This window comes from Erpetoichthys calabaricus, chromosome 1 (genome assembly GCF_900747795.2).
Source record: "Erpetoichthys calabaricus chromosome 1, fErpCal1.3, whole genome shotgun sequence".
Taxonomy (NCBI): domain Eukaryota; kingdom Metazoa; phylum Chordata; class Cladistia; order Polypteriformes; family Polypteridae; genus Erpetoichthys; species Erpetoichthys calabaricus.
Window position 1 is genome coordinate 328,509,902 of NC_041394.2, and position 26,524 is coordinate 328,536,425.

General features: G+C 40.3%; 1 protein-coding gene across 1 annotated transcript; it reads left to right on the top strand.

Moving 5' to 3' along the window:
• Positions 1–1,377: 1,377 nt before the first annotated feature.
• On the top strand, positions 1,378–20,480 carry LOC114666378 (zinc finger protein 501-like). Its single transcript, XM_028821219.2, has 3 exons — positions 1,378–1,523; positions 10,391–10,923; positions 18,351–20,480. The coding sequence occupies exons 2-3, from the start codon at positions 10,488–10,490 to the stop codon at positions 19,466–19,468; spliced, it is 1,554 nt and encodes a 517-aa protein (XP_028677052.1). The 5' UTR covers positions 1,378–1,523; positions 10,391–10,487; the 3' UTR covers positions 19,469–20,480.
• Positions 20,481–26,524: the final 6,044 nt, after the last annotated feature.

Genomic DNA, 26,524 nt, shown 5'->3' on the forward strand with positions numbered 1-26,524 from the left:
CGGAGCTGGTTGAATATTAATAATTTCCGGACAGCTTGCACACGTCAGAGGGACTAAGGTCCCAGACGTGCCAGAGAGCCGAAAAGATTGCGGCAGGAGGTTGTAAGGACGGGCCAGGAGACTGCCTGGGTCTTGAAAACACGCGGGGCAGCCCCGGCAGCGAAATCGCAACAAAGTTGGAAAAAGTGGGGAAAAAAGGGTAAAAAAAAAAAAAAAAAAAGCCTGAACAGGCGAGACGACCATAAAGGGCGGCGGGGGACGGGTCGATGCGAATTCGCTGCCGCGAAAAACTCAGGGTTTGAAGTTCAACGCCTTAATTTGTGCTATCCATCCATGCTACTGGGTGGTCCAGATCTAACTATGCAATTATTGCTTTGCATTGCATTAAAAGTTGTATAGTTAGATCTGGACCACCCTATATATACAAAATGTATGGTTTCTTTCATGTCTATTTCCCCCTTTCTTGTACATCTTATACTGCTTTTCATATCTATGTATCTACTTTATAGAGTGTTTTTATCTATCTTTAGTCTATATAGTGTTTTTCTTAACAATCTATTCATTCTATCTATCTATCTATTATCATGTCTTCGCTATCTATCTGTATTATTTTATATACTGTATCGCCTTCATATTTAAGAGACGCTGTTATTTACTCACTCATCCACATTTAGTATGTAATTTGTTGCTGCTAGGTTATGACAAATGTGTCCTGCTATTTTTTAGGTAAGACAGAATCGCCAAGGTAATGTATATCTATTAACTAATTATGGTGACGGAGGGAGCATAGTGGAGTGTTGCTTGTTTATTAGCACATGAAAGTAAAGATGTCACCGTTTAACTTTCGCTGGACAATAACGAAACTATAACCGTATACACAAACTTTTATACTACGCACAGCGGCCTCGTTTTGGGGGGCTTCAGGGGCTTAAGCACCTCGTTTTCCCGAGGTTAAGGCTAAGACCATTATATTCCTAGAGATTTCCTGATTACACACTGTATCCTTTGCAAGAAGCAGGCGGGTCGTTACAGGGAGCTTGTGCGCATGCGTCTCCTCTTATCCATTACAGTACAGACTACATTTCCCAGGTTACATAGTTAATATTTCAGGCCTATTTAAGAACTATTTCTTGCGAAAAAGATCTGTTGAATGCTTTGTATTCTTATTTTGTCATTATATGTATATTACTCATAGATGACTTTATATAAAATATATTGGACAGTTTTGAATTATTACGCATACGTTTTCTACAAACAATAAAATTTTATTGCTGTACTTTCGGTATTTACAAACATCGGTAACCGGTGTCTCCCAGTCGATATTCAGTTTTTGCTTCAAAATTCTATTTTCACATGTATAACTATCATAATTTTTCAAATTGCACTGTACTGTATTCTGTAAAAGGCTTTGCATCTTCCGAACACACGCGACGTAACCGGAAGTTACAGGAGGAGGGGGAAGTGCCGAGGACCCCATGATATGCTATGTGTGTCACCGGCTTTCAGAAGAGACGCATCTTCAAGTACGTGTTTACTCCTTATTTATTTTTATCACCGAGTAAACATTTTAATTAAAGAAATGAAGAAAGACAGTATGAAGTAAATGGAATAGTCTATAGAACTAATGTATAAACAAGATCAGTTTTAAATCGATGCAATGATGAAAATGACAGCACTGATGAAGTGAACATGATCATAAAACATTACAGTAGTACGAGCAACAAACGGAAGAACCAAAGAATTACCCGTAACACACTGATGTCTTTTTAAACTTACCACGAGCAGCAGAGTAGTGGAGGACTTTTAGGGGTTTTCAGCTGGGGGAAAGGAGGGGGCGTGAACTCCGAGAACAGAGGACAGCACGCGACCAGGAAGATAGAGGGTGGACGGGAGAGGAGAGCAGGACAGTCGCCTCTGTCCCAGTAAACACGGCGACGAGCGTGTGCCTGGGCAGTGCTTGGGTCGGGACCCTGTACTTTTCCTCAAGCAGCCGTCTCATTTATTTTCGCTCTGTGATATCCATATCCTTAAGGATAACACACATTACTTACCTTCTTGTGTATTGGAAAGGGCAGTGAAGTGGCCTTCAATAATGACGTTAAGAGCACGACACATCTGGTATCACTAAGAAGGCTTACCTTCAGGTGATGTCTATGGTGAGCCTGTATGTCTCCATATTTGCCGACCAACTTCTTCAGTTGCTCAGCAGAGTCAGTCCTCGCTGGCTGCATTACATCCTGGTACCATGCCGTGTTTGGCCCAAGGGATCATTAGCACCAAATCTGGTGATTATACCTGCATATCCATCCAAGTGTCATTGCTCCACTACAACCTGCATCCACGATTGTTCAAAGGAGAAAGGAAAATGATCAGTGACTATTACGCATGGATGAAAATGGGATGACAATTGGTGGTGATTCTGGGTTTTGAAGATACAAAAAAGGAAAAATTGTGTCACAGGGAAGAAAAAAAAGTTTAAGAACCCCTTTTCAAATAAAAGGTTTTATAGTAAGGAACTAGTGCCAGCATTGGGTTACACATTAAGGAATTGACATTTTGCCATGGTTGTTTATGGTGCTGTACATGTATAGTAAGCCCAGCCTGTTGATTGATAATTGGTGAAAAGTTTTCACCATCAGGACTGCAAGAGGTCGAGGTATGGTCATCTTCTCAGTGTCCAGAGTGATAAACAGTATTAGACCAAGATGTCTCCCGATCTGGGGCCTCATGTATAACGCTGTGCATAGAATTCACACTAAAACATGGAGTACAGACAAAACTAGAAATGTGCGTACACACAAAAAAATTCAGATGCATAAAACTGCCCAAAGTTCCACACACTTGTACTTTATAAATCCAAATCAATGTGAAATTCATCACATATGCACGTGCCTACAGCCCCACCACAACTCCTCCCAGAATTTTGCCTATTTGAATATGCAAATCAATATAAATAGCCCCTTCAGTTTAATGTTTTGTTTAAAGACAATGGCAAAAGCACATGGGGAAAAAAAAAAAAAGAATTTCAGCGGAGGCAAGGAAAGACGTACTATTCGGTGGCTTAAGCAGTGGCATAAGCAACAAAAGTAAATTGGTGTAGTGGTACAGTGCACTCAAAGGCACTCAAAAGTTCAAGTTCAGAAAGTCACACAGTGCCTGAAATAAAAAAGAAGTGGTCAGATATCAAAGTCACCATGAAAAAGCGACTAACAGCCCACCACCTAAGTGTGATATGGAAGTGTATTAGGGTCACAGAGAACAAAAAAAAAATGGGACACAGTGAGGAAAAAAAGGTGTATGTGGAGATTAAAGTCCAAAATGATGAATTTCCACTTTAATCTCATAGTCTATTTAGGCATTAAAGTAGAACATCATAAACTTAATCTTAGAATAGATGTTTAATTTACTAGAGTTTCTCAAACCCCATCATAACTAAAGTAGCATGTTAAATGCTGCATATTTTAAGTGTTCTCTGACCCAGTCATCAATCGCTACATGCTTCTTAAATGGGCTTTCTGTTAACCCAACAGGAGCGCACAGACAGTGATCGCCACACAGAATACATTACATTGATGATATTACACCTCTCTGAACATTTTGGAATGCTGAGATGTATACTTGATATCATTTTCATGAAAAAATGCATTAAACCATGCATTAAACATGTGGGGGCAGAGTGGTGCTGCAGTAGTGTCAATTCAGCATCACACTAATCCCCTAACTGGCATGCCTTTGGTAGAAAACTGAAACACACACAGGAAACCCACCAGGAAAACATACAAACTCCAGGTGGGGAACATCCAGAACATTACCCCATTACTGTTAGGCATCAGTGCATCTGCCATGCCACAGTGTCTCCATATGTTTAATTATTAACAGTGTACATTATTTAAATGAAGTTAACAATTTATCTATAAAATGTAATATGCATACTATAATGCATTTCATCATAAAAGTGATATCAAGTATATGCATACATCCTACTATTCTAACAGCACATAGCTCCAAGAGGAGAGCTCTTGGAAATCTAAATTGACTTAGAAACAAGTCATCATCATGGGACAACAAGTTAATATGATCTCTAAATATGAACTCTCTTCTATTTCTCCCATTTGCGATGTCTTCTAACAACACTAAAGCAGCCATGGTAGTTGGAAAGTTTGGGCATCTGTATTGTTACAGATTGATTACAATCAAATGCCTTAAATTTGTAAATGATACACAATTAATTTTGGTGTATCTGATAAATCCTATGTCAAGGATGCAAATCTAAAAAAGAAAGGGAGACGACACAGAAACAGTAGCACTGCTTTAACGTTGGGTGCCACTCGTTTGCAAAACCAAGCAGAAATGTGTATACACGTGGTCTGAGGCTGCCATGAAAATGTGCGTTGCTTTACGCCAAGTTTAGTTTTTATACATCTTGAAATGTGCATGGAAACGGGCATACACAACATTTTTGTGCGCATGCGCTATTATACATGAAGCCCCTGGACTGTGGTTGATACGGCTTTATCTGACAGAGATCCAGATGCAGTATACTGAAGAGGACACTGTAGGAGCAAGCATTTCCCATTACAATGGATGGAAGACCACTTTTAAGACCTTTTCTCCTTGATTTTACTCTCGCTCCAGCACGTCGACCCTCTCCATCTGTGGACAAACAGCTTCTGCAGCAAAGTGTAACTGAGCTGCTTAGGTGCTCATGATTGTATAATCACACGTTCATTATTTAAGATGCTTTATTTGAACTGGTTTTCTTTACATTTACTTTCTATAAAGCCGTGGTCATCACTGTTCATGGCTTCACTCACTTTCACGTTTTCACCAGCTGTTTTAGTGTGCCACTGTGTGATCACATTCACAACACGTACATGCATTTTTAACACTTGTTGTATGTTTTTTGCACTTTTGAATATATTTCAACTATATTTAAAACAACCCACTTTAATTTTTTCAGTGTCTCTTACTGTTTCAGACGTTGTAGATATAAGGCAGCCTTTGGGTCCTTTTTGCAACTCCATCCAAGTTCACAGCCTGTTTGAAGTGCAGTCAAGACAAGCCAGCACCTGGGTTTGTATGCAATGCCATTCATCAGTATATTCAAGATCCATATAAAATCCATTTATCCAATTTCTCATAGACTAGGGGGCTCCGCCCCCTGCTCGCTTCGCTCGCCAACCCCTGGTGTTGGGAAATTACAAAGAGCGTGATGTATGAATGAGATATAGCATAGTGTGAAGGTGTAGATGACGCAAATAGGAAGCAAACAATAAAGTGTCTGCGGTGGGTTGGCACCCTGCCCAGGATTGGTTCCCTGCCTTGTGCCCTGTGTTGGCTGGGATTGGCTCCAGCAGACCCCCATGACCCTGTGTTCGGATTCAGCGGGTTGGAAAATGGATGGATGGACAATAAAGTGTTTGGCACAGTGTAAAGGTTTATTGGAAAATTTCTTTGTAAATAACATTAGTAGTAAAGATGGTGTCTTGTCCTTGAATGAGTTTTCCTTGGCATGGAGCATTTATGACCTTAACTTTAACGTCAGATGAACGTCGAAGTTGTGACAAGGCCACATAAAGTTGTCCATGTACAAAAACGGGCTCAGATAGGTAGATGCCAACCTTGTGCATGGTTTGTCCTTGTGATTTGTTGATGGTCATGGCAAAGGCAGGTTTAATGGGGAATTGTTTCCGTTTAAGTGTAAAAGGTAATTCCAGGTCAGAACTTGTAAGGTCAATTTTAGGAATTAGAACGGTATTGTTAGCATGTGATCCTGTAAGAACTGTTGGTTGAATAACATTGTGTGTTATGTTGTAGACGACTAACCGTGTGCCATTGCATAAACCCTGTTTAGTGTTAAGGTTTCTTAATAGCATGAGTATTGTTCCGTTTTTAAGGCTAAGACTGTGTTGTGGTAATCCGTCTGTGTTAATAGTGTTCAAATATGCTAAGGGGAAATTAAGATGGTCATTGTCATCATCAGAGTCAACTTTGTCAGAGTTTAGAAAGAGGTGTGACTCTCCAGGAAGTAATGAAATGACCTGGTTATTAATGTGATCAACATTAATATTTTTTGGACATAATATACTTCGTTGTGTTAAAAGGGGCATTTCGTCTAATGAGACCGCTGTTCCAAATATGAAGAATTGTAATAATATCTGGGTGAAGTCCATCTGTATTGGTGAGTGTACAATGTTCTAGTTGTAATAACCAATTGTTATATTCGGGATCTGGAAATCGCATGTTTTGTACCAAGTGTATCTTTAGAAAGCAATGCCAATTGTTCGTGTAACATTTTTTGTTCCGCGGTTTTAGAAGCGCGCCGAGGTGAATTTTTTTTTTTGATGCGGGTTCGTGTTTGTGGTCCCGTTACTCGAGCCGTCTAGTTTTGTATCCGTGATCGTGAATTGATGACTTGTTTGATCTTTATCGTTAGGAATATGGATAAGTAATAAGTAGGATCGAACTCACTGTTAATATGCGGACTGTTCGTTTCTTTGTATTATCACCAATCAGGTCTCGCGCCTGTATATGTATTGTAGTTCGGTCTCGTGTTGTTTATATGACGTCGTCGCGTATTTTAAGGTGGACTGAATAATAGCTGAGCGCATGGCATGTGGAGCAATAGGTAAGCACTGTCTAAAATCTACTCCTAATAAAAGTACCTCTCCTCCAAAGGGAATATTATTATTCATCTACGCAATGCCAATTGTCCGCATATTTTAAGGTGGACTGAACAATAGCTGAGCGCATTGTAAGTGGAGTAATAGTTAAGCACTGTCTAAAATCTCCTCCTAATAAAAGTACCTTTCCCGCAAAGGGAATATTATTATTCATCAACGTTTGTAGAAGTTTATCAATGGTGTTGAGTAAGTGACTGGATGCCATTGTACATTCATCTATAATTAATAGTGTGGCAAGACGGATGTCACGTGCATTGTTACTGTGCATTGTCATAGTGGATACCGATGTTTCTGTGATTGGGACCGGTATTTGGAATAAGGAGTGACATGTGTTTTTGGAGCCGAGACATTTTTTCTTCCGCGGTTTCAGAAGCGCTTTGTAGGTGCCGACGTGATTTGTGCATATTTGCGTTCTTGATTTGTTTCAGGGTGCACTGTTCCAATGCGATGTAATATTTGTCCACATACGCGAAAGCAGCATGGGTCATTGCCTTTTGGTGACCTGATATTTACTCCGGTAAATGCAAAATCAAATGAACTATTGTAGGATGTAATGCAGTTCATAAAGTTGATTTAATGCAGTTCATAAAGTTTTTACTTTCAGGTACTTCGTTAGTTAGAAGCTTCTGTAGATATGCAGGATATGAATGTAAAGGAGGCAGTGTAATTTGACTTTTTTGACAACAACGTGTAAATTCATTACTTGTATTGCCATTTGTTTCTTCAGGGAAGTTCAGTGAATGACAATGATTGCAAATGACATTCATTAATCCCAATGAATTTTCATGAAAAGTGGACTTATTATTGAACGCGCTGTCAGCTAACTGGCGCAATCGTTAGTGTGGTCGTGGGTCTGAATTGTCCTTTTTGTGTACGTTTCGCGTGCAATGTCCGTAGTCTGTCCCGTTTCGTGTCCAATGGGCTTTGTGTGGCGCTCGCGGCTTGTTTTTTTTGTGTGCTGGGGGTTTGTTGCCTGAGTTTTTATTTCTGTTAGTGGAGGGGGTGCTTGTGTGTCGTGGGGCTGAATCGTCCTTTTTGTGTGCGAACCGTTTCGTGTGCTATGTGTGCCTGCATGTGACTCCTTTGTTTTTGGTGTCCTAGGGGCGCGTGGCCTCATTTCTTATTTCAGTTACTGGAGGGGGGCTTTGGGTGTCGTGGGTCTCAATCCTCTTCTTTGTGTGTGTCCCGTTTCGTGTGCAATGGCTTCGTGCGTTTACGTTGCATTCCATCCGGCCGGTTTCCGTTGCTTGGGGGGGGGGGGGGGTTTGTGGTAGATACTATCAGTGATAAGCCAGAAGTCAGATCAATTCTAATTTTAAATACGATTAGTAACTAGTAAATAAGTTCAGGAAAAAAACAGTCAAAAATGTATCACTTCTGTGGAAAGGTTTCTGTTTGCACAGCGCCTGGAAGTTAGGTTTGGATCTGCAACTCACATCTCATGTGTTACGCCAAAGATAAAGGGGCAATGCTGCTTTGTCCTACAATGTCTTAGTAATGTGGTCTCTGCATTCTGTTGTCTCACTTAAGGAGCAGTCACACCATGCTTGTTTGGGTGCGTGACAAGATTACCATTCAGCTGACTGACATACAACTCTATTCTACTGTAGAAAGTGGTAAGGTTTGAGTTATGAACCTGCAGGTCCACACACAAAACTGCTGCACAACCAGTCCTGTATTTGATGATATTTGGGTCAACTGGTCTTTAGGTTGATATTTCAGAGAGTAGGACAGTTTGCTGCTACTTTTTTATTAGCAAAAAATGTGCCTCGAGACAATGGCGGCGTGCTTAGACGCTGCGGCTGTGTGCTCTCCGACTCAGATTGTGTTTTTTCCACCCTGCCTGGATAAATACACGTATAGCCGGCAGGATATTTTATCTATCGGTTTACGGAGCGAGAGTTGCTCGACCTCCGAGTTTCTCCGCGTCCACAACATTCCGGACGACATCGCACGAACACCGGGCTCTCCGTGGATTACAATCCCAGCTTCGAGGAGCCGGTGGCGGCGCAAAGAACGTAAACAAAAGAGGGGGTGCCGAGGCGGCGTGCTAGTGAGGCTAAGGAAGCAGCCACACAAACCACCGCTTCCAAGCATTTTCTCCTCAAATGTGAGGTCGCTGGCAAACAAACTGGACGAGTGGCAGCTGCGGATTGCAACGGAAAAGATCATCAGGGACTGCTGCATATTGCTGATCACGGAGACGTGGCTTAATCCACTCATACCGGACACGGCAATCGAGATTGCAGGCCACACAGCACACAGGCAAGACAGGACAGAGCAATCCGGTAAGAAGAGAGGAGGGGGGCTGTGCATTTATGTGAACAATAGCTGGTGCACAAATTCCACCATAGTCACCAGACACTGCTCTCCAGACGTGGAGTTTATGACAATTAAATGCAGACCCATATACCTCCCCCGTGAATTCAATGCTATACTGCTAACTGCTGTGTACTTAGCACCAGATGCTAATGTCTCGATGCATGCTCAATAATCCAGCGAAGGAAATCCTATAAATTTGATTCTGTTCATCTGGACAAACTTTGTCCAGATGAACAGAATCAAATTTCTAGGACCAGATGCTAATGCTAACTCGGCTCTGGGGCTTTTGCATGACACCATCAGCAGTAAACAGAGCAAGTATCCTGAGGCTGTTCACATCATTTCTGGGGACTTTAATCATGCAGATCTGAAAGCAGTTCTCCCTCAATTCCATCAACACATAAAGTGTGCAACCAGGGGAGTAAAAACACTGGACAAGTTGTACACAAACATCGGACAGGCCTATAGGGCTAAACCCCTAGCACACCTTGGCCAGTCTGATCATACATCTCTGCTTCTAATCCCTGCATATACTCCCCTCAGGAAACAAGCTCCGATTATGACCAGGACTGTTACCATATGGCCCGAGGAGGCCTCCCAACAGTTGCAGGACTGCTTCCAGAGAACCGATTGGGAGGTTTTCTATCACCAAGACTTGGAGTACCACACTACGGCAGTCCTGGATTACATCAGGTTCTGCATGGACAACGTCACCAGGGACAGACGCATAAGGATTTATCCTAACAGGAAGCCCTGGATGACGAGGGATGTCCAGAGTCTGCTGAATTTTTTATTTTCTTCAATTTCGTTGTTCCTTTGTAAAAGTGACAATGACAATAAAGATCTATCTATCTATCTATCTATCTATCTATCTATCTATCTATCTATCTATCTATCTATATTCATAACAAAACGGTCATATAAATCCTTAAGTGCCTACATTCTCAAAATCGGTTGATAGGTTTCATTCTCTCAGAGCGTGTGCAATGTTACACTGGCAGAAAGATCAGCAGATACAGTAAACAGTTATCATGGAAGAAGAGCTTTTAGTGCTTGCATACTTAGACTTCCTATTCATTTTGGCCAATGAATAACTTACTAAGCTAAATATTTACCTACCACATATAAGTTCTTACAGGTTTGTTACGCAAATAACCAGAAATAATCTATGCTAATACATTTTTGTGTTTCATATGTTCAGAGTCTACACTTTAACTGACATATTTTTTTCAAAGTCTTATTTGTACAGTAATCCCTACTTTATTTATTTAGGCTTTGAACAGAAGAATTGGGAAAGGCACATTACATTTATCTAGTTGTTTTTAGATGATTATTTTAGTGTCATTTTTAAGATATCAAATAATTATAACCTGTTGTTTTCACAGGACAAAAGAGCTACCTTTCTAATCAAAAGGATTTGAAACCAAGACTTCAAAAAGAAAGACAAAAACACAGGAGGAGGATGTCCATTTCTTAACCAGCATGGAGCAAGGAACAACTCTGTTCAAAGTAGAGGACTGTGAATCGGACCCTCTCTATCTTGAGCAAAATAATCTGCAGATTAAGAAAGAGGACACTGAATGGGAGACCTCAGGTTTTGAGCAGGGAAATGTCACCATTAAAAATGAACATTCTGAACAAGTGTCTTTCAACTTTAAGACACACAGCAATGACATTGTAAAAAGTTGCAAAGAAGATGTCTCCTCGGGAAACCTCTCTCTTGCAAGTTCTTGCCTGGCACTTAAACAAGAGGTACCTGATTCTGCCTTAATTCCAATGACAAAGTGCTCTCCTCAGAATCATTCTGTGTGCATGAAGCTAGACATACCAGAGTGTGATACCAAAGTTACTGAGCAAATATGCAACAACAACACAGAAGAGAAAGAAGAGCCATTATCTGCTAGTCAGCCTGGAAAATGTAAGTGCTGAAATACAGAATAAATAAAAACTATTTGTTCTCAAGATTTTGATTGCACTATGCATTGCTCAAGCATCAAATCTGGTCACTTATATTGAGACATGAAAAATTGGCATTGTTTTTATTTTTAGGGAAACAAATTTCCATTTTACTAGCAAGTGTTTATGTGCAGAATTGACTGAAAGTGATAAACTACTAGCCACAGTGTTAACCACAAACTCGTTTGATTTTTCAAACATTCTGTTACAATATGCTGGGCTCCACAAAATCTGCAAGGCTTCAGAGACATTCTAATATCAGAATCAGCCTAACTCCAAACTCTAGCAGCAGGCTTCTTGGCCTGCACAGATCCACCAAATAAGAGTAAAGAATATTATTTTAAAAATTCAGAGTAAGATCAGGGGAATCATAAACACCTCCTGATCTTCTTCTTCCTCTTGTTTCAGCTACTCCCGTTAGGGTTCACCACAGTGGATCATCTTCTTCCATATCTTTCTATCTTCTGTATCTTGTTCTGTTACACCCATCACCTGCATGTCCTCTCTCACCACATCCATAAACCTTCGCTTAGGCCTTCCTCTTTATCTCTTGCCTGGCAGTTCTATCCTTAGCATCCTTCTCCCAATATACTCAGCATCTCTCCTCTGCACAGGTCCAAACCAATGCAATCTCACCTCTCTGACTTTGTCTCCCAATAATGTCCTCATTTCTAATCTTATCCATCCTCGTCACACCCAGTGCAACAAATCTTAACATCTTTTACTCTGCCACCTCCAGCTCTGCCTCCTGCTTTCTGGTCAGTGCCACCGTCTCCAGCCCATATAACATAGCTGGTCTCACTACCATCCTGTAGACCTTCCCTTTCACTCTTGCTGATATCCATCTGTCACAAATTACTCCTGACACTCTTCTCCACCCATTCCACTCTGCCTGCACTCTCTTTTTCACCTCTTTTCCACAATCCCCATTACTCTGTACTGTTGATCCCAAGTATTTAAACTCATCCACCTTCACCAACTCTACTCCCTTCATCCTCACCATTCCACTGACCTCCCTCTCATTTACACACATGTATTCTGTCTTATTCCTACTGACCTTCATTCCTCTCCTCTCTAGAGCATATCTCCACCTCTCCAGGGTCTCCTCAACCTGCTCCCTACTCCCGCTACAGATCACAATGTCATCAGCAAACATCATAGTCCATGGGAACTCCTGTCTAATCTCATCTGTCAACCTGTCCATCACCATTGCAAATAAGAAAGGGCTCATATAAGCCAAAGCCCAAAAAAATCAATTGGAAAAAGAATTCACAAACTAGAAAAATCCAAACCTAAAAGAGAGCTAAAGTGCAGAAGTAAATATTAATGCCACAGCCATCTGGCTCCCAATCTGAGAGGTTCATCATGTGGTGGGTGCGGCAATGCGCTGTATCAGCACATGCTCCAAACCTACATGTTATAGTCTGCTGTGGACTTAAATAGCACTGGGAATGGCATCTCAGCTTCAACATCAGGTGGTACTTTCCCCCTATGAACATTAGACTAATTGTGATGACAACAGGCAATTTATCCCACAAAACAAGTCCATCCTATTCAACTAAATTTTCCAAAATAGAATCAAGTTGAGATTTGAAGGTCCCTAAAGTCCCACCTTTTCCCTACTACCAGGTAATGTATTCCATGTGTCTATGGTTCTTTCTAATATTTTTAATTCTAACCATGCCTAAAACTTAGGCATATCATCCTTTAACTTTTGCCCACACTTCATGGCACAGTTAGGTCCATAAAAATTTTAGCCCTGTGTGCCATCACAATGGATTTGAAAGCAAGCAATCATTATTTGATTGAAGTGTAGACTTTCAGCTTTAATTTAAGGGGTTCACCAAAAATATTGTATGAGCCATTTAGGAATGACAGACATTTTTCTGCATAGCTCCCCATTTTCAAGGGCTCAAAACTATTTGGACAAATTGTCATAATAATTAATATAATAATCATTTTCAATATTTGGCTGAAAATCCTGTATAGTCATTGACTGCCTGAAGTCTGAGCCCATGCCATTCTCCCAGTGCTGGGTTTCCACCCTAGTGATGCTTTGCCAGGACTTTACTAGTGGCTGCTGTCTTCAGGTGCTGCTTGTTCATTGGATTTTATGCCTTCAGTTTTGTCTTCAGTAAGTGAAATGCTCCCAGAAACAAGCTGGCAGTGAGGACCAAAGAGCAGGAGACAGAGCAGCAAGCGGGATTGGTGCCAGACTTTAAAAGAACCCACAGACCCAAGCCGGAGGAGGACATTTATTTATTGATTGTTTTTATTGTTATTTTAAAAGTTCATATTCTTTTATGTCCTTTTTTTACAAGGGGGGTTTGGGTTGGTTTTAGTGTGGTGTTGTTTTAGTGCTTTTATTGTTTTAGTGCAGTGGTAGTGTGGCCGAGCTGTGGACCTGGGCCACCAGTTGCACAGGGTTGACAGTGGCTTGGAGCCTTCCCGTGCAACTGGGGCTTATGAGGGGAGGAATGTCGTGTAGCGGGTCCACAGCTCAAGTCAAAATGGCCACTTTTTAAAGAAATAGTCGCCACACCCGTGACTTAGAGAGGGGGCGTGGTAGTGTGGCGGGAGCGGTTCCTGGGTGAATTCGTGATGCAGGTGATCCTCACTTAAGTGCACAGGTGAGGAGTCGTCCGCATCCATAATTGATGCCAGGAGCTGCTAATTGCCACACCTGATCCACATCCCTGTGATAAATAACGGAAGCGCAAGGCGGCTAGGAGAGCCGAAGCTACCAGAGCCAGGGATTGGAAAGGCGAACAGACCAGCAGAAGAAGGCAGAAAGAAGGTCAGCTGCAGGTAGGGTGGCTCCCCTGGTGCATAGCCTGGATGAGAGAAGCAGGGGAGTCACCAATAGAAAGGCACTGGGCTTTGTTTTTAAAAGGACGGCTTCCAGCCATTGTTTTAACCTCGGTTTTTAAAGGATTTTTTTTTCTATTGGATTTTAACCTCCACCGATTCACTTGTTTTTGTTGGATTATTTATTTGAAGATTTTTAAAGCACTGCACTTATTTATTTGAACACTGTTTTTTGTTGCTGTTTTAGTAAAAGCACTTTGCACTTTTTGCACTATCCATTTGCTTCATTATTGTGCCTCACTGTCTAGCTCATTGGTGACATTACCAACAGTGTTGGGTTCAAGAGCTCCCAGAAGCCGGATGGGAGCATGGAGTGGAACCCGCGTCATTACAGCATGTCCAGTTGGGTGAGGTCATTTGATTGACTTGGCCATTGAAGGATATTACAGTATATTACTTTGTGTTGAAAAGCACTTGGTTTGTTGTTACAGTATGTTTCCACTCATTGTCCATCTGTACTGTGAAGTGTTGGCCTATCCGTTTTGCAGCATTTATCTGAATCTGAGCAGACAGTACAGCACCCTGTACACTTCAGAACTCATCCTGCAACTTCTGCCAGCAGTCATATCATCAGTAAACACCAGTGAGTGACTTCCACTGGCAGCCATGTAAGATCAGGCCTTAACACTGGCTCCAACATGTTTCACAGATGATATTGTATTCAACAGATCATGAGTGGTTTCTTCTCTTCTCCATAATCTTCTTACGACATTCTGGTATATATTGATCTTAGTTTCCTTTGTTCAAAAAAAAAATGTTTCCAGAACTAAATAGGCTTTTAAAAATATTTTCTGGGAAAGTCTATATCTGACCTTCCTATGCTTGAAGTTTCTTAGTGGTTTGTACCTTGTGGTAAACCATCTGTCTTTACTTTCATGAAGTCTTCTCTTGATTACAGAGTTTGGCAATGATAGGTCTACCTCCTGGAGAGTGTTCTTGGTTTGACTAAATGTCATGAATTAGTTTTTCTTCATCAAGGACAGAATTCTACAATCATCTAGCACAGTTGTCTTCTGTGGTTGTCCAGACCTTCTGGTGTTGCTGAGTTCACCACCGTGTTTCTTCTTTTTAAGAATGTGCCAAATGGTTGATTTGATTACTCCTGGTGTTTCTGCTGTCTCTCTAAAGGGTTTGTTTTGTTTGCTCAGCCTAATGATGGCCTGTTTTTATTTGCATGGACAGCTCTTTGGACCTTATCTTGAGAGTTCACAGTGACAGCTTCCAAATGCAAATTCCACACTTGGAATCAACTCCAGACCTTCTACCTGCTTAACAGTAAATGAAATAATGAGGGACCTGCTCCCACCTGGCTATGGAACAGCTTGGCAGTCAAATGTCCAAATACTTTTGAGCCCCTGGAAATGGGGTGGCAATGCAGAAAAATGGCTGTTTTGGTAAACTCCTTAAATTAAAGCTGAAAGTCTATGCTTGAATCACAATTTTTGTTTACTTAGCTAATAGATAAATTCTACTAAGATCTCATCCAGATACTTCTTAAAGGTTGTCAAGGTTTCTGATTCAGTTACATATCTTAATAGTTTGTTCCAGATCAATCAATCAATTCCCACACCTCATTGAGTAAAGAAGTGCTTCCTGACATTGTGATGAAAAAGTTATGTTAACATATACTCCTAAATCCTTTACAGAGATTGCTTACTTTAGGACAGTGTCTCCCACCATGTATTAATAATTGACATTCCTTTTGCCCACATGTACAGTTGTGCTTGAAAGTTTGTGAACCCTTTAGAATGTTCTGTATTTCTGCATCAATATGACCTAAAACATCATCAGATTTTCACTCAAGTCCTAAAAGTAGATAAAGAGAAACCAGTTAAACAAATGAGACAAAAATATTATACTTGGTCATTTATTTATTGAGGAAAATGATCGAATATTACATATTTGTGAGTGGCAAAAGTATGTGAACATCTAGGATTAGCAGTTAGTTTGAAGGTGAAATTAGAGTCAGGTGTTTTAAATCAATGGGATGACAATCAGGTGTGAGTGGGCACCCTGTGTTATTTAAAGAACAGGGATCTATCAAAGTCTGCTCTTCACAACACATGTGTGTGGAAGTGTATCATAGCATGAACAAAGGAGATTTCTGAGGACCTCAGAAAAAGAGTTGTTGATGCTCATCAGGCTGGAAAAGGTTACAAAACCATCTCTAAAGAGTTTGGACTCCACCAATCCACAGTCAGACAGACTGTGTACAAATGGAGGAAATTCAAGACCATTGTTACCTTCCCCAGGAGTGGTCGACCAACAAAGATCACTCGAAGAGCAAGGCATGTAATAGTCGGTGAGGTCACAAAGGACCCCAGGGTAACTTCTAAGCAACTGAAGGCCTCTCTCACATTGGCTAATGTTCATGTTCATGAGTCCACCATCAGGAGAACACTGAACAACAATGGTGTGCATGACAGGGTTGCAAGGAGAAAGCCACTGCTCTCTAAAAAAAAACATTGCTGCTCGTCTGCAGTTTTCTAAAGATCATGTGGACAAACCAGAAGGCTATTGGAAGAATGTTTTGTGGACAGACGATACCAAAATAGAACTTTTTGGTTTAAATGAAAAGTGTTATGTTTGGAGAAAGGAAAACACTTCATTCCAGCATAAGAACCTTATCCCATCTGTGAAACATGGTGGTGGTAGTATCATGGTTTGTGCCTGTTTTGCTGCATCAGGACGGCTTGCCTTCATTGATGGAACAATGAATTCTGAATTATATCAGAGAATTCTAAAGGAAAATGTCAGGACATCTGTCTATGAACTGAATCTCAAGAGAAGGTGGGTCATGCAGCAAGACAACGACCCTAAGCACACAAGTCGTTCTACCAAAGAATGGTTAAAGAAGAATAAAGTTAATATTTTGGAATGGCCAAGTCAAAGTCCTGACCTTAATCCAATTGAAATGTTGTGGAAGGACCTGAAGCGAGCAGTTAATGTGAGGAAACCCACCAACATCCCAGAGTTGAAGCTCTTCTGTACTGAGGATTCCTCCAAGCCGGTGTGCAGGACTGATCAACAGTTACCGGAAACGTTTAGTTGCAGTTATTGCTGCAAAGGGGGGTCACACCAGATACTGAAAGCAAAGGTTCACATACTTTTGCCACGCACAAATAAGCAATATTCGATCAATTTCCTTAATAAATAAATGACCAAGCATAATATTTTTGTCTCATTTGTTTAACTGGTTCCTCTTTATCTACTTTTAGGATATGATAATTTTTTCGGTCACATTTATGCAGAAATATAGAAATTCTAAAGGGTTCACAAACTTTCAAGCACAACTGTGGAACCTTTTCTACACTTTTCAAGTGTTTGCCCAGTTCTGAAGTTTGTCCAAGTCTTCCTGAATTCTGTTTGTTGCCTCCTCTGTGTCTGCCATTCTTCCAATTTTAGTATAATCTGCAAATTTCACAAGCTTACTAACTATACTGAATTCCATGTCAATAATACAAATGAGAAAAAGTAATGGTCCAAGGACAGACCTCTGAGGGACTCCAGATAACTTCACTCCACGTGGAGCATTCTCCTCTTATCTGTACTCGTTCTCTCCAGCGAATTAACCAACTAGAGATCCAGTTTTGCAGGTTAGTAGGTTAACAGTGTGAAGTTTACAAATGGCACATGTCTGTTCATTCTGCCTAATCAGTTAAACACTCATTTCTTTTAGTACAGTATTTCTCCCCTTATTTTTGAAATTCAGTATGGAAATACCAGCTAGTTCTAGGAGACTGGTGTCTGCCATGAATGGCAGAATGAACTTTTTTATTTCCATCATTGTCTCTGGAGACAATTTTCACTATTGGCATTGTCGTGTTGGCTAGAGTAACTTTAGTAACAGGATTTATATCTTTGGGGATAGTTCTTTTAAAGATTTCCCTCTTCAAAACTGCAAAGAGTTGGTTCCCTTAGCCTGTTTAACAGAACAATTCAACTATAATAGCAGTAAATATCTTTGAAATGGTGCTATGCTGCACAATGAATAAACTATTACATAAATATCCTATGAATTATGGTGGATAAACACAATGCTTTCCAAAAAACATTAAGTGTCAGCATTGAATTTCATCATCTTTACCATCTGTGTACCTCTCAGTGCCCTACTCTCCATATTACACTACAGACTACATTATGTAACAATTATTAGAGGTGCTATTTTCCCATTCCCTTTCAAGCTATTCACAATATGTCACTGGATTCAGATTTTTCAATGTCGATGATCATTCTTCTAATATGATGTTGGCCAACAGGAGAGGTTTAAATTATCTTCTGTAAAGGTGAGGGATACTGCTAGAATGTATTAAATACCAATGTTTATACTGTGCATTGTGGATATGGATTTAAACATTAACCCATACAGGAAACATTCACAACAAATACAGTATATTGGCTGCAGTTTCCAAAGACTGGAGAGATGACACTTTTTTTCTTTTTGAAAACTATAGTTTGATTTATATTTACTTTAGTTTTATATTGCATCACTAATTCTGTTTTTTTTTTTTCTTAAATTAGATTTACAAGAAAGTATTAACTATTCACCATCTTCATTTACTGTGGCTAATCATCTTGATGACAATTTCACAAAATGGACTTTTGCCTCAGAAACCAGTAGTTTAACGGCTTACAGCAACAACGCCCCAAGCACAGGCCATCTTCCAAAACATAAGAAAACTCGCTCTGGATTCTCAGACAGATTCAGTGTTGAGACTTACACAAGACTCCATACTGAAGAGAAAACCCATTGCTGCTCTGAATGTGGGAGACGATTCTCACGACCAGGTAAACTTCAGAATCATAAAAGAATTCATACAGGAGAGAAGCCTCATTGCTGTGCTGAATGTGGCAAACAGTTCTCTTTAAAAAACAGTCTTAAAACACACTTAAGGATACACACAGGAGAAAAGCCACATAGCTGTTCTGAATGTGGCAAACGATTTTTGCGCATCAGCAATCTAAGGATACACATGAGGATTCACACTGGAGAAAAGCCACATTGTTGTTCTGAATGTGGGATGAGATTCTCACGTATAAGTGATCTAAAGAGACATATGAGAATTCACACTGGAGAAAAGCCACATTACTGTTCTGACTGCGGTAAACGTTTCTCACAACCTGGTCATCTTCAAAATCACAAAAGAATTCACACTGGTGAGAAACCACATTGCTGTTCTGTATGTGCCATGAGATTTTCCCGGTTAAGTGATCTTAAGACACACATGAGAATTCACACTGGAGAGAAGCCACATTGCTGTTTTGATTGTGGTAAACAGTTTTCACAAATTGGGAGTTTAAAGACGCACATAAGGACTCATACTGGAGAGAAGCCACATTGCTGTTCTGAATGTGGGAAACAATTCTCACGTGTAAGCAATCTTAAGACACATATAAGGATTCACACTGGTGAAAAGCCACATTGTTGTACTGAGTGTGGAAAACGATTCTTACAACTCATCCACCTCCAGAATCACAAAACTATTCACACAGGAGAGAAACCACATTGCTGTTCTAAATGTGGAAAAAGATTCTCACAAGAAAGTAGTCTTGAAACACACATGATGATTCACAGTGGAGGGTGCAAGGTAGCAAAACAACTGTTTAAAAAGATTGGACCTGCAAAAATGAACAGATAAAGTGTCAGTTATGCTAAATACTTACTCCAGTTGTTTGTGGAATAAAACCTGACACATAGGTGACTAGAAAATGTGAAAGAAAAACAAGGCAAGTGCATATTCTGTCAAATTGGACTAGAAAAGAATATATATTTTTGTAATGTGCAAGGTGGTAAAAACGCCAAGAAATTTATACCTTAAGTCATCAGATTTCATAAACATAAATTCGACCAAAAATAAAACGTGTACCAAAAATGTTGGGATTTCAAACCATAAATAATGAAATAGAATGAGTCTGTACTAAATACATGCCATGTACCAGTTTATAGAGAGGTGGAAAATAATGATAGTGTCTGAAAATAAGAAACTTTAAAAAATGCAGTTTACAATAAACTCAATAAACTAAACATGAAAAAAGTTGAATCTGTTATTTCAGAATTGTAGCTGTACAGAAGACTTTAAACCCCTTCATCCAGATTTAATATTCATTTTCTATTTCAATTGGACTCTGCAGGCGTGTTTATAAAGACAAAAACTATAGGATGAATGAAAAAATATTTAAGGGAATGGATATTTTTTATCATGTAAGACAGATATAGATAGAGCTTTATTTGTCCACAGTGTTAATAATGAAGATAAAATACACTACCATTCAAAGTTTTGGGGTCACCCAGAAATTTCAATTTTTTGATACAATTAAGTTGATTTACAGATAGAGCCAAGGTGTTACTGGTGTTTCTAATAGCTATTAGTGCTTGAAACCACTCATTTTTAACTCATTATTCACATATGGCTGTAGTAGTAGGGTGTTGTATCATGTTAGCCATTATGGATGTAATGAGAAGGCATTCATAATGACCCCTTTTATTGGCTAACTAATAATATTACAATATGCAAGCTTTTGAGGCAACGTGTCATTTTGCTTGACTTCTCATTACATCACATATGGCTGGAAATCCCTATTTTCAGCAGCCATTCTTTCAGTATCCTAAAGTCAACTCAGCACTGCTGAAACCTGCCATTCAGTTTACTTGGGTTTCAAGGTATCAGCATTCCTAAAATTCAGATCTGGATTCAAATGAAAACAGCTTTCTCAAGAAACCTGTCAGTCTAGTGTTTGTGTTTGTGTGTTTGCTTTTCTAAGACAGTAACTGTTGTAGTCTACATGAACAGTAAGTCAGCAGGGTGCCGATTATATTCTGGGTTGCTTTCACTGGCCTCTGTTGGGCTTTGTGTTCTTGGGCTGAGCAGGTGATGGATGCACCAGGATGTCATGCAGTCTGTGAGGGAGGACTGCATTGTGCATCTGTACAAATCAGTGAGAAAAGATGGAGAAATTCAAGCTGCCCTCACACAGATGAATAGGTACAGGTGCTGGTGAGCTTTTTTGACATGAGGCAAAATGAGTTGGGCCCTGTTCAGTTCTTCTGTTATTCTGGCTTTGAATTTAAAGCTCAAGATTCTCTGCCCTCTGAAAGTGTGGTCTTCCTTCTGCTTCCTGAATGTTAAGATGGAGTTGGAGCTGTGTAATAGGTAGGCAACAATAAGAAACAGAAACTTCTAGTCAAAAATAATATGCTTATAAAATCACAAATTATCACCACTGCCAAAAGTAAAAACAAAAAATGTCTCCACTACAGAGATTTTTAGAATAAAAAAATAAAAAGTCATTAATATTTATATTTTATCACTAAAGTCAGAAATGCAAAGACCTATTCCCTTATGCTATACAAAAAACGTGTGCATATAATTTTGTAATTTTTGAGTCTTCAGTTCCAATACCAGGCCTGGTCACCATCTGCAATGAGTCTGCTCTCGTCTCATCTTGTATTCACTTCTAAAAGTAACAAATACAATTAACTCAATGTTTTTATAATTTGAAATTAGTTCTTATTTTCTAACCTCTTTTAATCAAAATTAGAAGTGGTCTCCCCTAGACTTTCTCATATGCTCAGATATAGGGATGGATATTTGAGGAGTAAACCACAAGAAAATGATTATATTTTTATATTATGTATATTAAAGAACCATCAACAACAAATCAAATCAAATTAATAATATATTCAACGATTATTATAAAAGTAAAGTTGAATAAATCAACTCTTCAGATGCATGAATAAAAGCTAAAGTAACACTTCCGGTTAACAGAAATAGCCCAAAAGTTGGTAGAAATCTACATTTTCCTAATACTTGTATGCAAAATTTGGTTGACCTAAGTGAAAGCATACTCAAGTTATTGTGTTTACACACACACACACACACATACACACACAGAGACAGACAGAGACAGACACAAAGACATAATTCCAGAAATGGTATTGTCGGACTCGGGATGTCTAAACCATAGAGATTCATCAAAATATCAACATCAAATCTTTGGACGATTACAATACCCTATACTTTGTATACGAGAAAGTAACAAGTTGGAAAATCCCATCCGAACTGGATGTTAAAAAACAACCAGCCTCAGCCCCCTGTAGTAACCAATTCATCAACCCCACATTTACATAATGTGATAGAATCGCTGGAGTACCCATGGTGTACTTCATTGAGCAATGAATCTTCTCAAGGCCATTAGAAAGGAATCTGTATCAATTCCGGTAATGATATCAAGATGAACACATCTAGTGGTGAGACATTTAAATATAATTCCCCACCTCTTCTCTGTGTGTCTTCCCATCTTTACTTGAAATGGGCCAAAACAGTCCATACCTGTACTAAAGAAAGGGGGTTTGTAAAGACGTAAGTGCACTGGAGGCAAATCTGCCATTTTTTGGTATTACTGGTTTAGCTTTCCACTTACGGCATTCTAAACAGTGGTACTGATGTTTGCGGATAGGCTCACACCCTCGAAGAATCTATATACTTCTTTTGATATCTGCAAAAACTCTCTCTGGACCTGGATGACACAGTTTGTTGTCATATTCCTTAATTAACAGCTTAGTGGTGGGATGCTGGGGATCTAGTACTACAGGGTGCTTTGTGGATATCCCCACATTCTCAAGTTGCCGCAGACATCCTCCAACTCTAATGAGATCATTAGATTTGTCAAACTCAGGGCGAGAGTGAGCAGACGACTGGTAGGCGGAACTGATTTTCCGGCTTTTAGTAAATTGTATTCTTCAGGGAAGCTGTCCTGTTGAGCTGTCTGGAAAATCCGCAGCTCAGCATTTTGATATTCTTTAGCAGTTGGTTTCTTATTTATATCTGCTGCCCCGTGTTCTACCTGGGTCATAGCTTCTACTAGTTCCATCCATGTCTTGTATTTGTAGGCATCTGTAGTGGTATAAGTTCCATTAATTCCACAAAAGACACCTTTGCAACACTCTGTTACATCTTCTGCTAGGTCTGCTGCTTGTGTCGATGGCCATTCTTTGGATGAACGTAATAGAAAGGATGGATCTTGCGACCATCGATTAGGTTCTATCAGTTCTGCTAAAGTCTTACCCTTGGTAAGGTCATCAGCTGGGTTATTGGCAGAGTTCACATATCGCCATGAATGACGATCTGTAAGTTCTGGTATCTCTGCCACTCTAGTACCAACAAAAACTTTAAAACGACAAGAATCTGATTGTAGCCAGAACAGCACAGTAGTGGAATCAGACCAGAGAGTGATTTGTGTTATCTGTAAAGTCAGCTCATTGGTAAGTAACTTTGCTAACTGGGCACCATTTAAAGCTGCACAAAGCTTCAATCTGCAAACAGTAAGTCGCTTCCGTGGAGCAACCTTTGATCTCGCCATGACAAAAGCGAGTTGCATATTGCCACGGTTGTCTTCTGTACGCAGGTAAGCTACTGAGCCATACGCCTGTTCTGAGGCATCACGGAAAATGTGGACTTCTCTTTTATGATCAGACTGATCTATGTCTGGTGTTGTATTGCACCTGGGAAATGTAAGACTACATAGAAGGTGGAGCTCATTCTGCCACTCATTTCAAACTCTGAGCAAGTCTTCTGGTAACTGGGGATCATCCCAGTCTCTCTGCTTGTCCCACAGCTTTTGGACCAATACCTTTGCTCGAGTGGTAAATGGAAGTAGTAATCCAAGAGGATCATACTGGCTAGCTAGTACTCTGTAGATATTACGCATGGTCAGTGCTCCTTGCTGTACTTGGTGATGTTTATATCCACGTTTATCTGATGAGCAATGCCACCATAATCCTAGTGTAGGTTCTTGAATATCAGTTTGGTTCTGAGACAACCACAATTCCGCATTGTCTGACCGAGCTTCCTTTGGCGGATGTCCTATGGTACTGGAGACGTTACTGGCCCACAAACGTATTTCAAACCCACCTGAAGCCAAAAGGTTTATCATCTTGTCTACTAGTTGTCTTGCTTCCTGGGCAGATGACAGGCTCTGTAGAAAGTTATCAATGTAAAAACTTCTTTGTACAGATAATCTCACATCTTCATTGGGTTCACTGTTGTCTACAATGTGTTGGTGGAGCGCAAAAATAGCACAGCAGGGGCTGCAGGTGGTGCCAAAGCGGAGGACCTTCCATTCATACACATCAGGACAGCTGTCTCACTTCATATTACGCCAGACAAAACAGAGTAGATGTGTGTCATCAGGCAGGAGATGTACCTGGTGGAACATGCCTTTGATATCTCCACTAATAGCTGTAGTATGTTCTCGGAAACAGAGAAGTATTCCTAAAAGAGATGGGCCTTGTGCAGATCCAGGAAGTAAGTGCTCATTTAGATTAAAGCACTTGTACTGAAATGAACAGTTAAAAACTACTCTTTTTTTCCATTGTGACTAACCATGTGATGTGGAATAAACCATGATTCTCCGTCTGTGCTCAGTTCTTCAGAGGTCAGTTTGGTCACATATCCAGCTGCTACCAACTTTCCCATTTCCTCATTATAGACAGTAGCTTGCTCTGGATCCTTAATCAATTTTCTTTCAGTGTTCCTAAGACTTGGCATTACAACTTCTAGAGTAGCTTGGAATTGAGGCATTGATCCTTTGCGTAGCAAGGGTGTTGCATAGCAGCTAACTCCATCCACCACAACTCTCTGTGTTTTTGATTGAAGAAGATCCAGACATTCCTGGTCTTCTCTAGACCTTGTCACCGCTTTCTCATTCCTACGAGATAGAGTGTCAGCCAACCAAAGTTTTTCTACATTCTTAAACAGTTCAGACATTGAAGGGCTAAGGGTTGTTAAGAAACACTGTTGCGTACTAATCTGATATTGGAGGACTTTGGCTGGACCCTGAAGTGTCCACCCCAATTTTGTTCTGATAGCTGCCGGCCCTCCAGATGGGCCAAGCTGTACTGGTTCAATTAGGATAATTAAGTGGGAGTTATCAGCACCAATAAGGAGGAGAGGACGTGCTTTATGGATTGGCTGGAGGGGCAGGTCTTTAAGGTGATGATATTTCTGTTGCAATGCAGCCACAGGGTAGGAGTGTTCTGACAAGCTTAGATGATCAGCAGTGAAAGCTTTCTGAATATGATATCTCTTATGAGGCTGGGATGCAGGAGATATTTTGAAAGAAACGGAAGCACCCTGTAGTTCTTTGATGTCCTGCCTAATAGTTTTCAAGGACAAAAGTTCTTCTTTCCCTTGAAGACCCAATTTCTGAACAGCAGCTGGGAGCAAAATTGTTCGCTCTGATCCGTCGTCAAGCACTGCAAAGGTGTCTAAAGTTTGATCTGTGTGTCGAAGTAAAACTCATTACCTTTAAGAGGACTTGATCAGGTGAGCCTGGACGATCAAGGTAGAGTGTCTCTGTAGTAGGCTTTACTGGAATTGGAGGTGCTTCTTCCTTTAATGGTTTACTGTTAACCTCATGAAGCACTTTGAGGTGATTTCCTTTACACAAATTGCAAGGTCTTTTTAGGGTGCACTGTGCAGCCTGATGAGATCTGCCACATTTCCAACAGCGCTTGTTTGTCCTAATCCAATATATCATTTGTTCTTTACTTAATTTCTGGAAAGTAGGACACTGACCCAGATAATGTTCAGAGGACTCACAATAAGGGCAGTACTTTGGTTTCTGGTCAGGCTTCTCTATTGGCATTTGTTTTGACGGTAACTCTGATTTGTGGGTTTCTGGTGATTGCTCAGTACCATGAAGGACCGTGGTTGTTCTGAGTTTATTCCTTGACTCTTTATGCCAATCAGTCCTTTGTGCTGTCCAATCTTGCTGAGTCTTTATTCTGGGTTGACTTTCACTTTCCTGGCACCAGGATTCAAATTTAAGCTACTTGACAAGGTCTACTAAGGTGTATGAGGTACCAAGATTGTGAAACATCTGTCTGCGGAATGATGCCCTCATGTCTGGTGGTAGCTTGGTGAGAAGACGAGCTACATGGGAGCCACAGTACAGTTCAGCCTCACCTTCTGGACCTAGGGATTTAAGTAAACCAACCAATGATTGGATATGAAGTGCAAACCATTCAAATCTTATTGGATCATTTGGTTGGATATTAGGGGAATCCATTACAGTTGCTATCTTCTTAAGAGCTAGTTAGTGAGGTCTTCCAAATTTCTCAGTCAGTGTAGCCATAGTGTCAAAATATGGGGTTAATGAATGAAGGTAAGCGTCTGCCACTAAACGGGCCTCTTCCAGCTTCAAATGATCTACTAGAACTTGGTACTGGAAAAGTTCAGTTGCATCCTTAGGGAGAAGATTACCCAATGATAATTTCAACCTAGCAAACTCACTTGGATCACGATGGATAAAATCAGGAATAGTTGGTTTTGGCCACCTATACTGCAGTTCCTGCTTAAATTCTTGCTTATTGCCAGCTTGACTTAACAAGGGCGTACAATGCTGTGAATGTACTTGAGCTGAATAATTAGGGATCATTAGCTGCTCTTCATCTTGCCTGATGGCAAAGGGTGAAATGCGCATGCCTGTACGGTCCAGCGTTTCCTGGTAGAAACGCTGAAGTGGTGGAGGATTAAAATAGCTTTGGACTGAAGGTGAGGGTTCACTACCGAGGGTTCACTATCATGCCTTTAAAATAGTCCTTGTTCGTGGCATCAATTTGTTCATCTTGAAGATGGGCAAGAATATGCTGTGGCACTGGGACTGGTGAAGACCGTGGTAGTGATTCAGATGCT

What these genes read in the sequence shown, in the direction of transcription:
- LOC114666378 (XM_028821219.2), top strand. Translation starts at nt 10,488, where the DNA reads ATGGAGCAAGGAACAACTCTGTTCAAAGTAGAGGACTGTGAATCGGAC. An exon ending in TGCTAGTCAGCCTGGAAAAT is followed by an intron (nt 10,924 to 18,350) that starts GTAAGTGCTGAA and finishes TTCTTAAATTAG; the next exon opens with ATTTACAAGAAAGTATTAAC.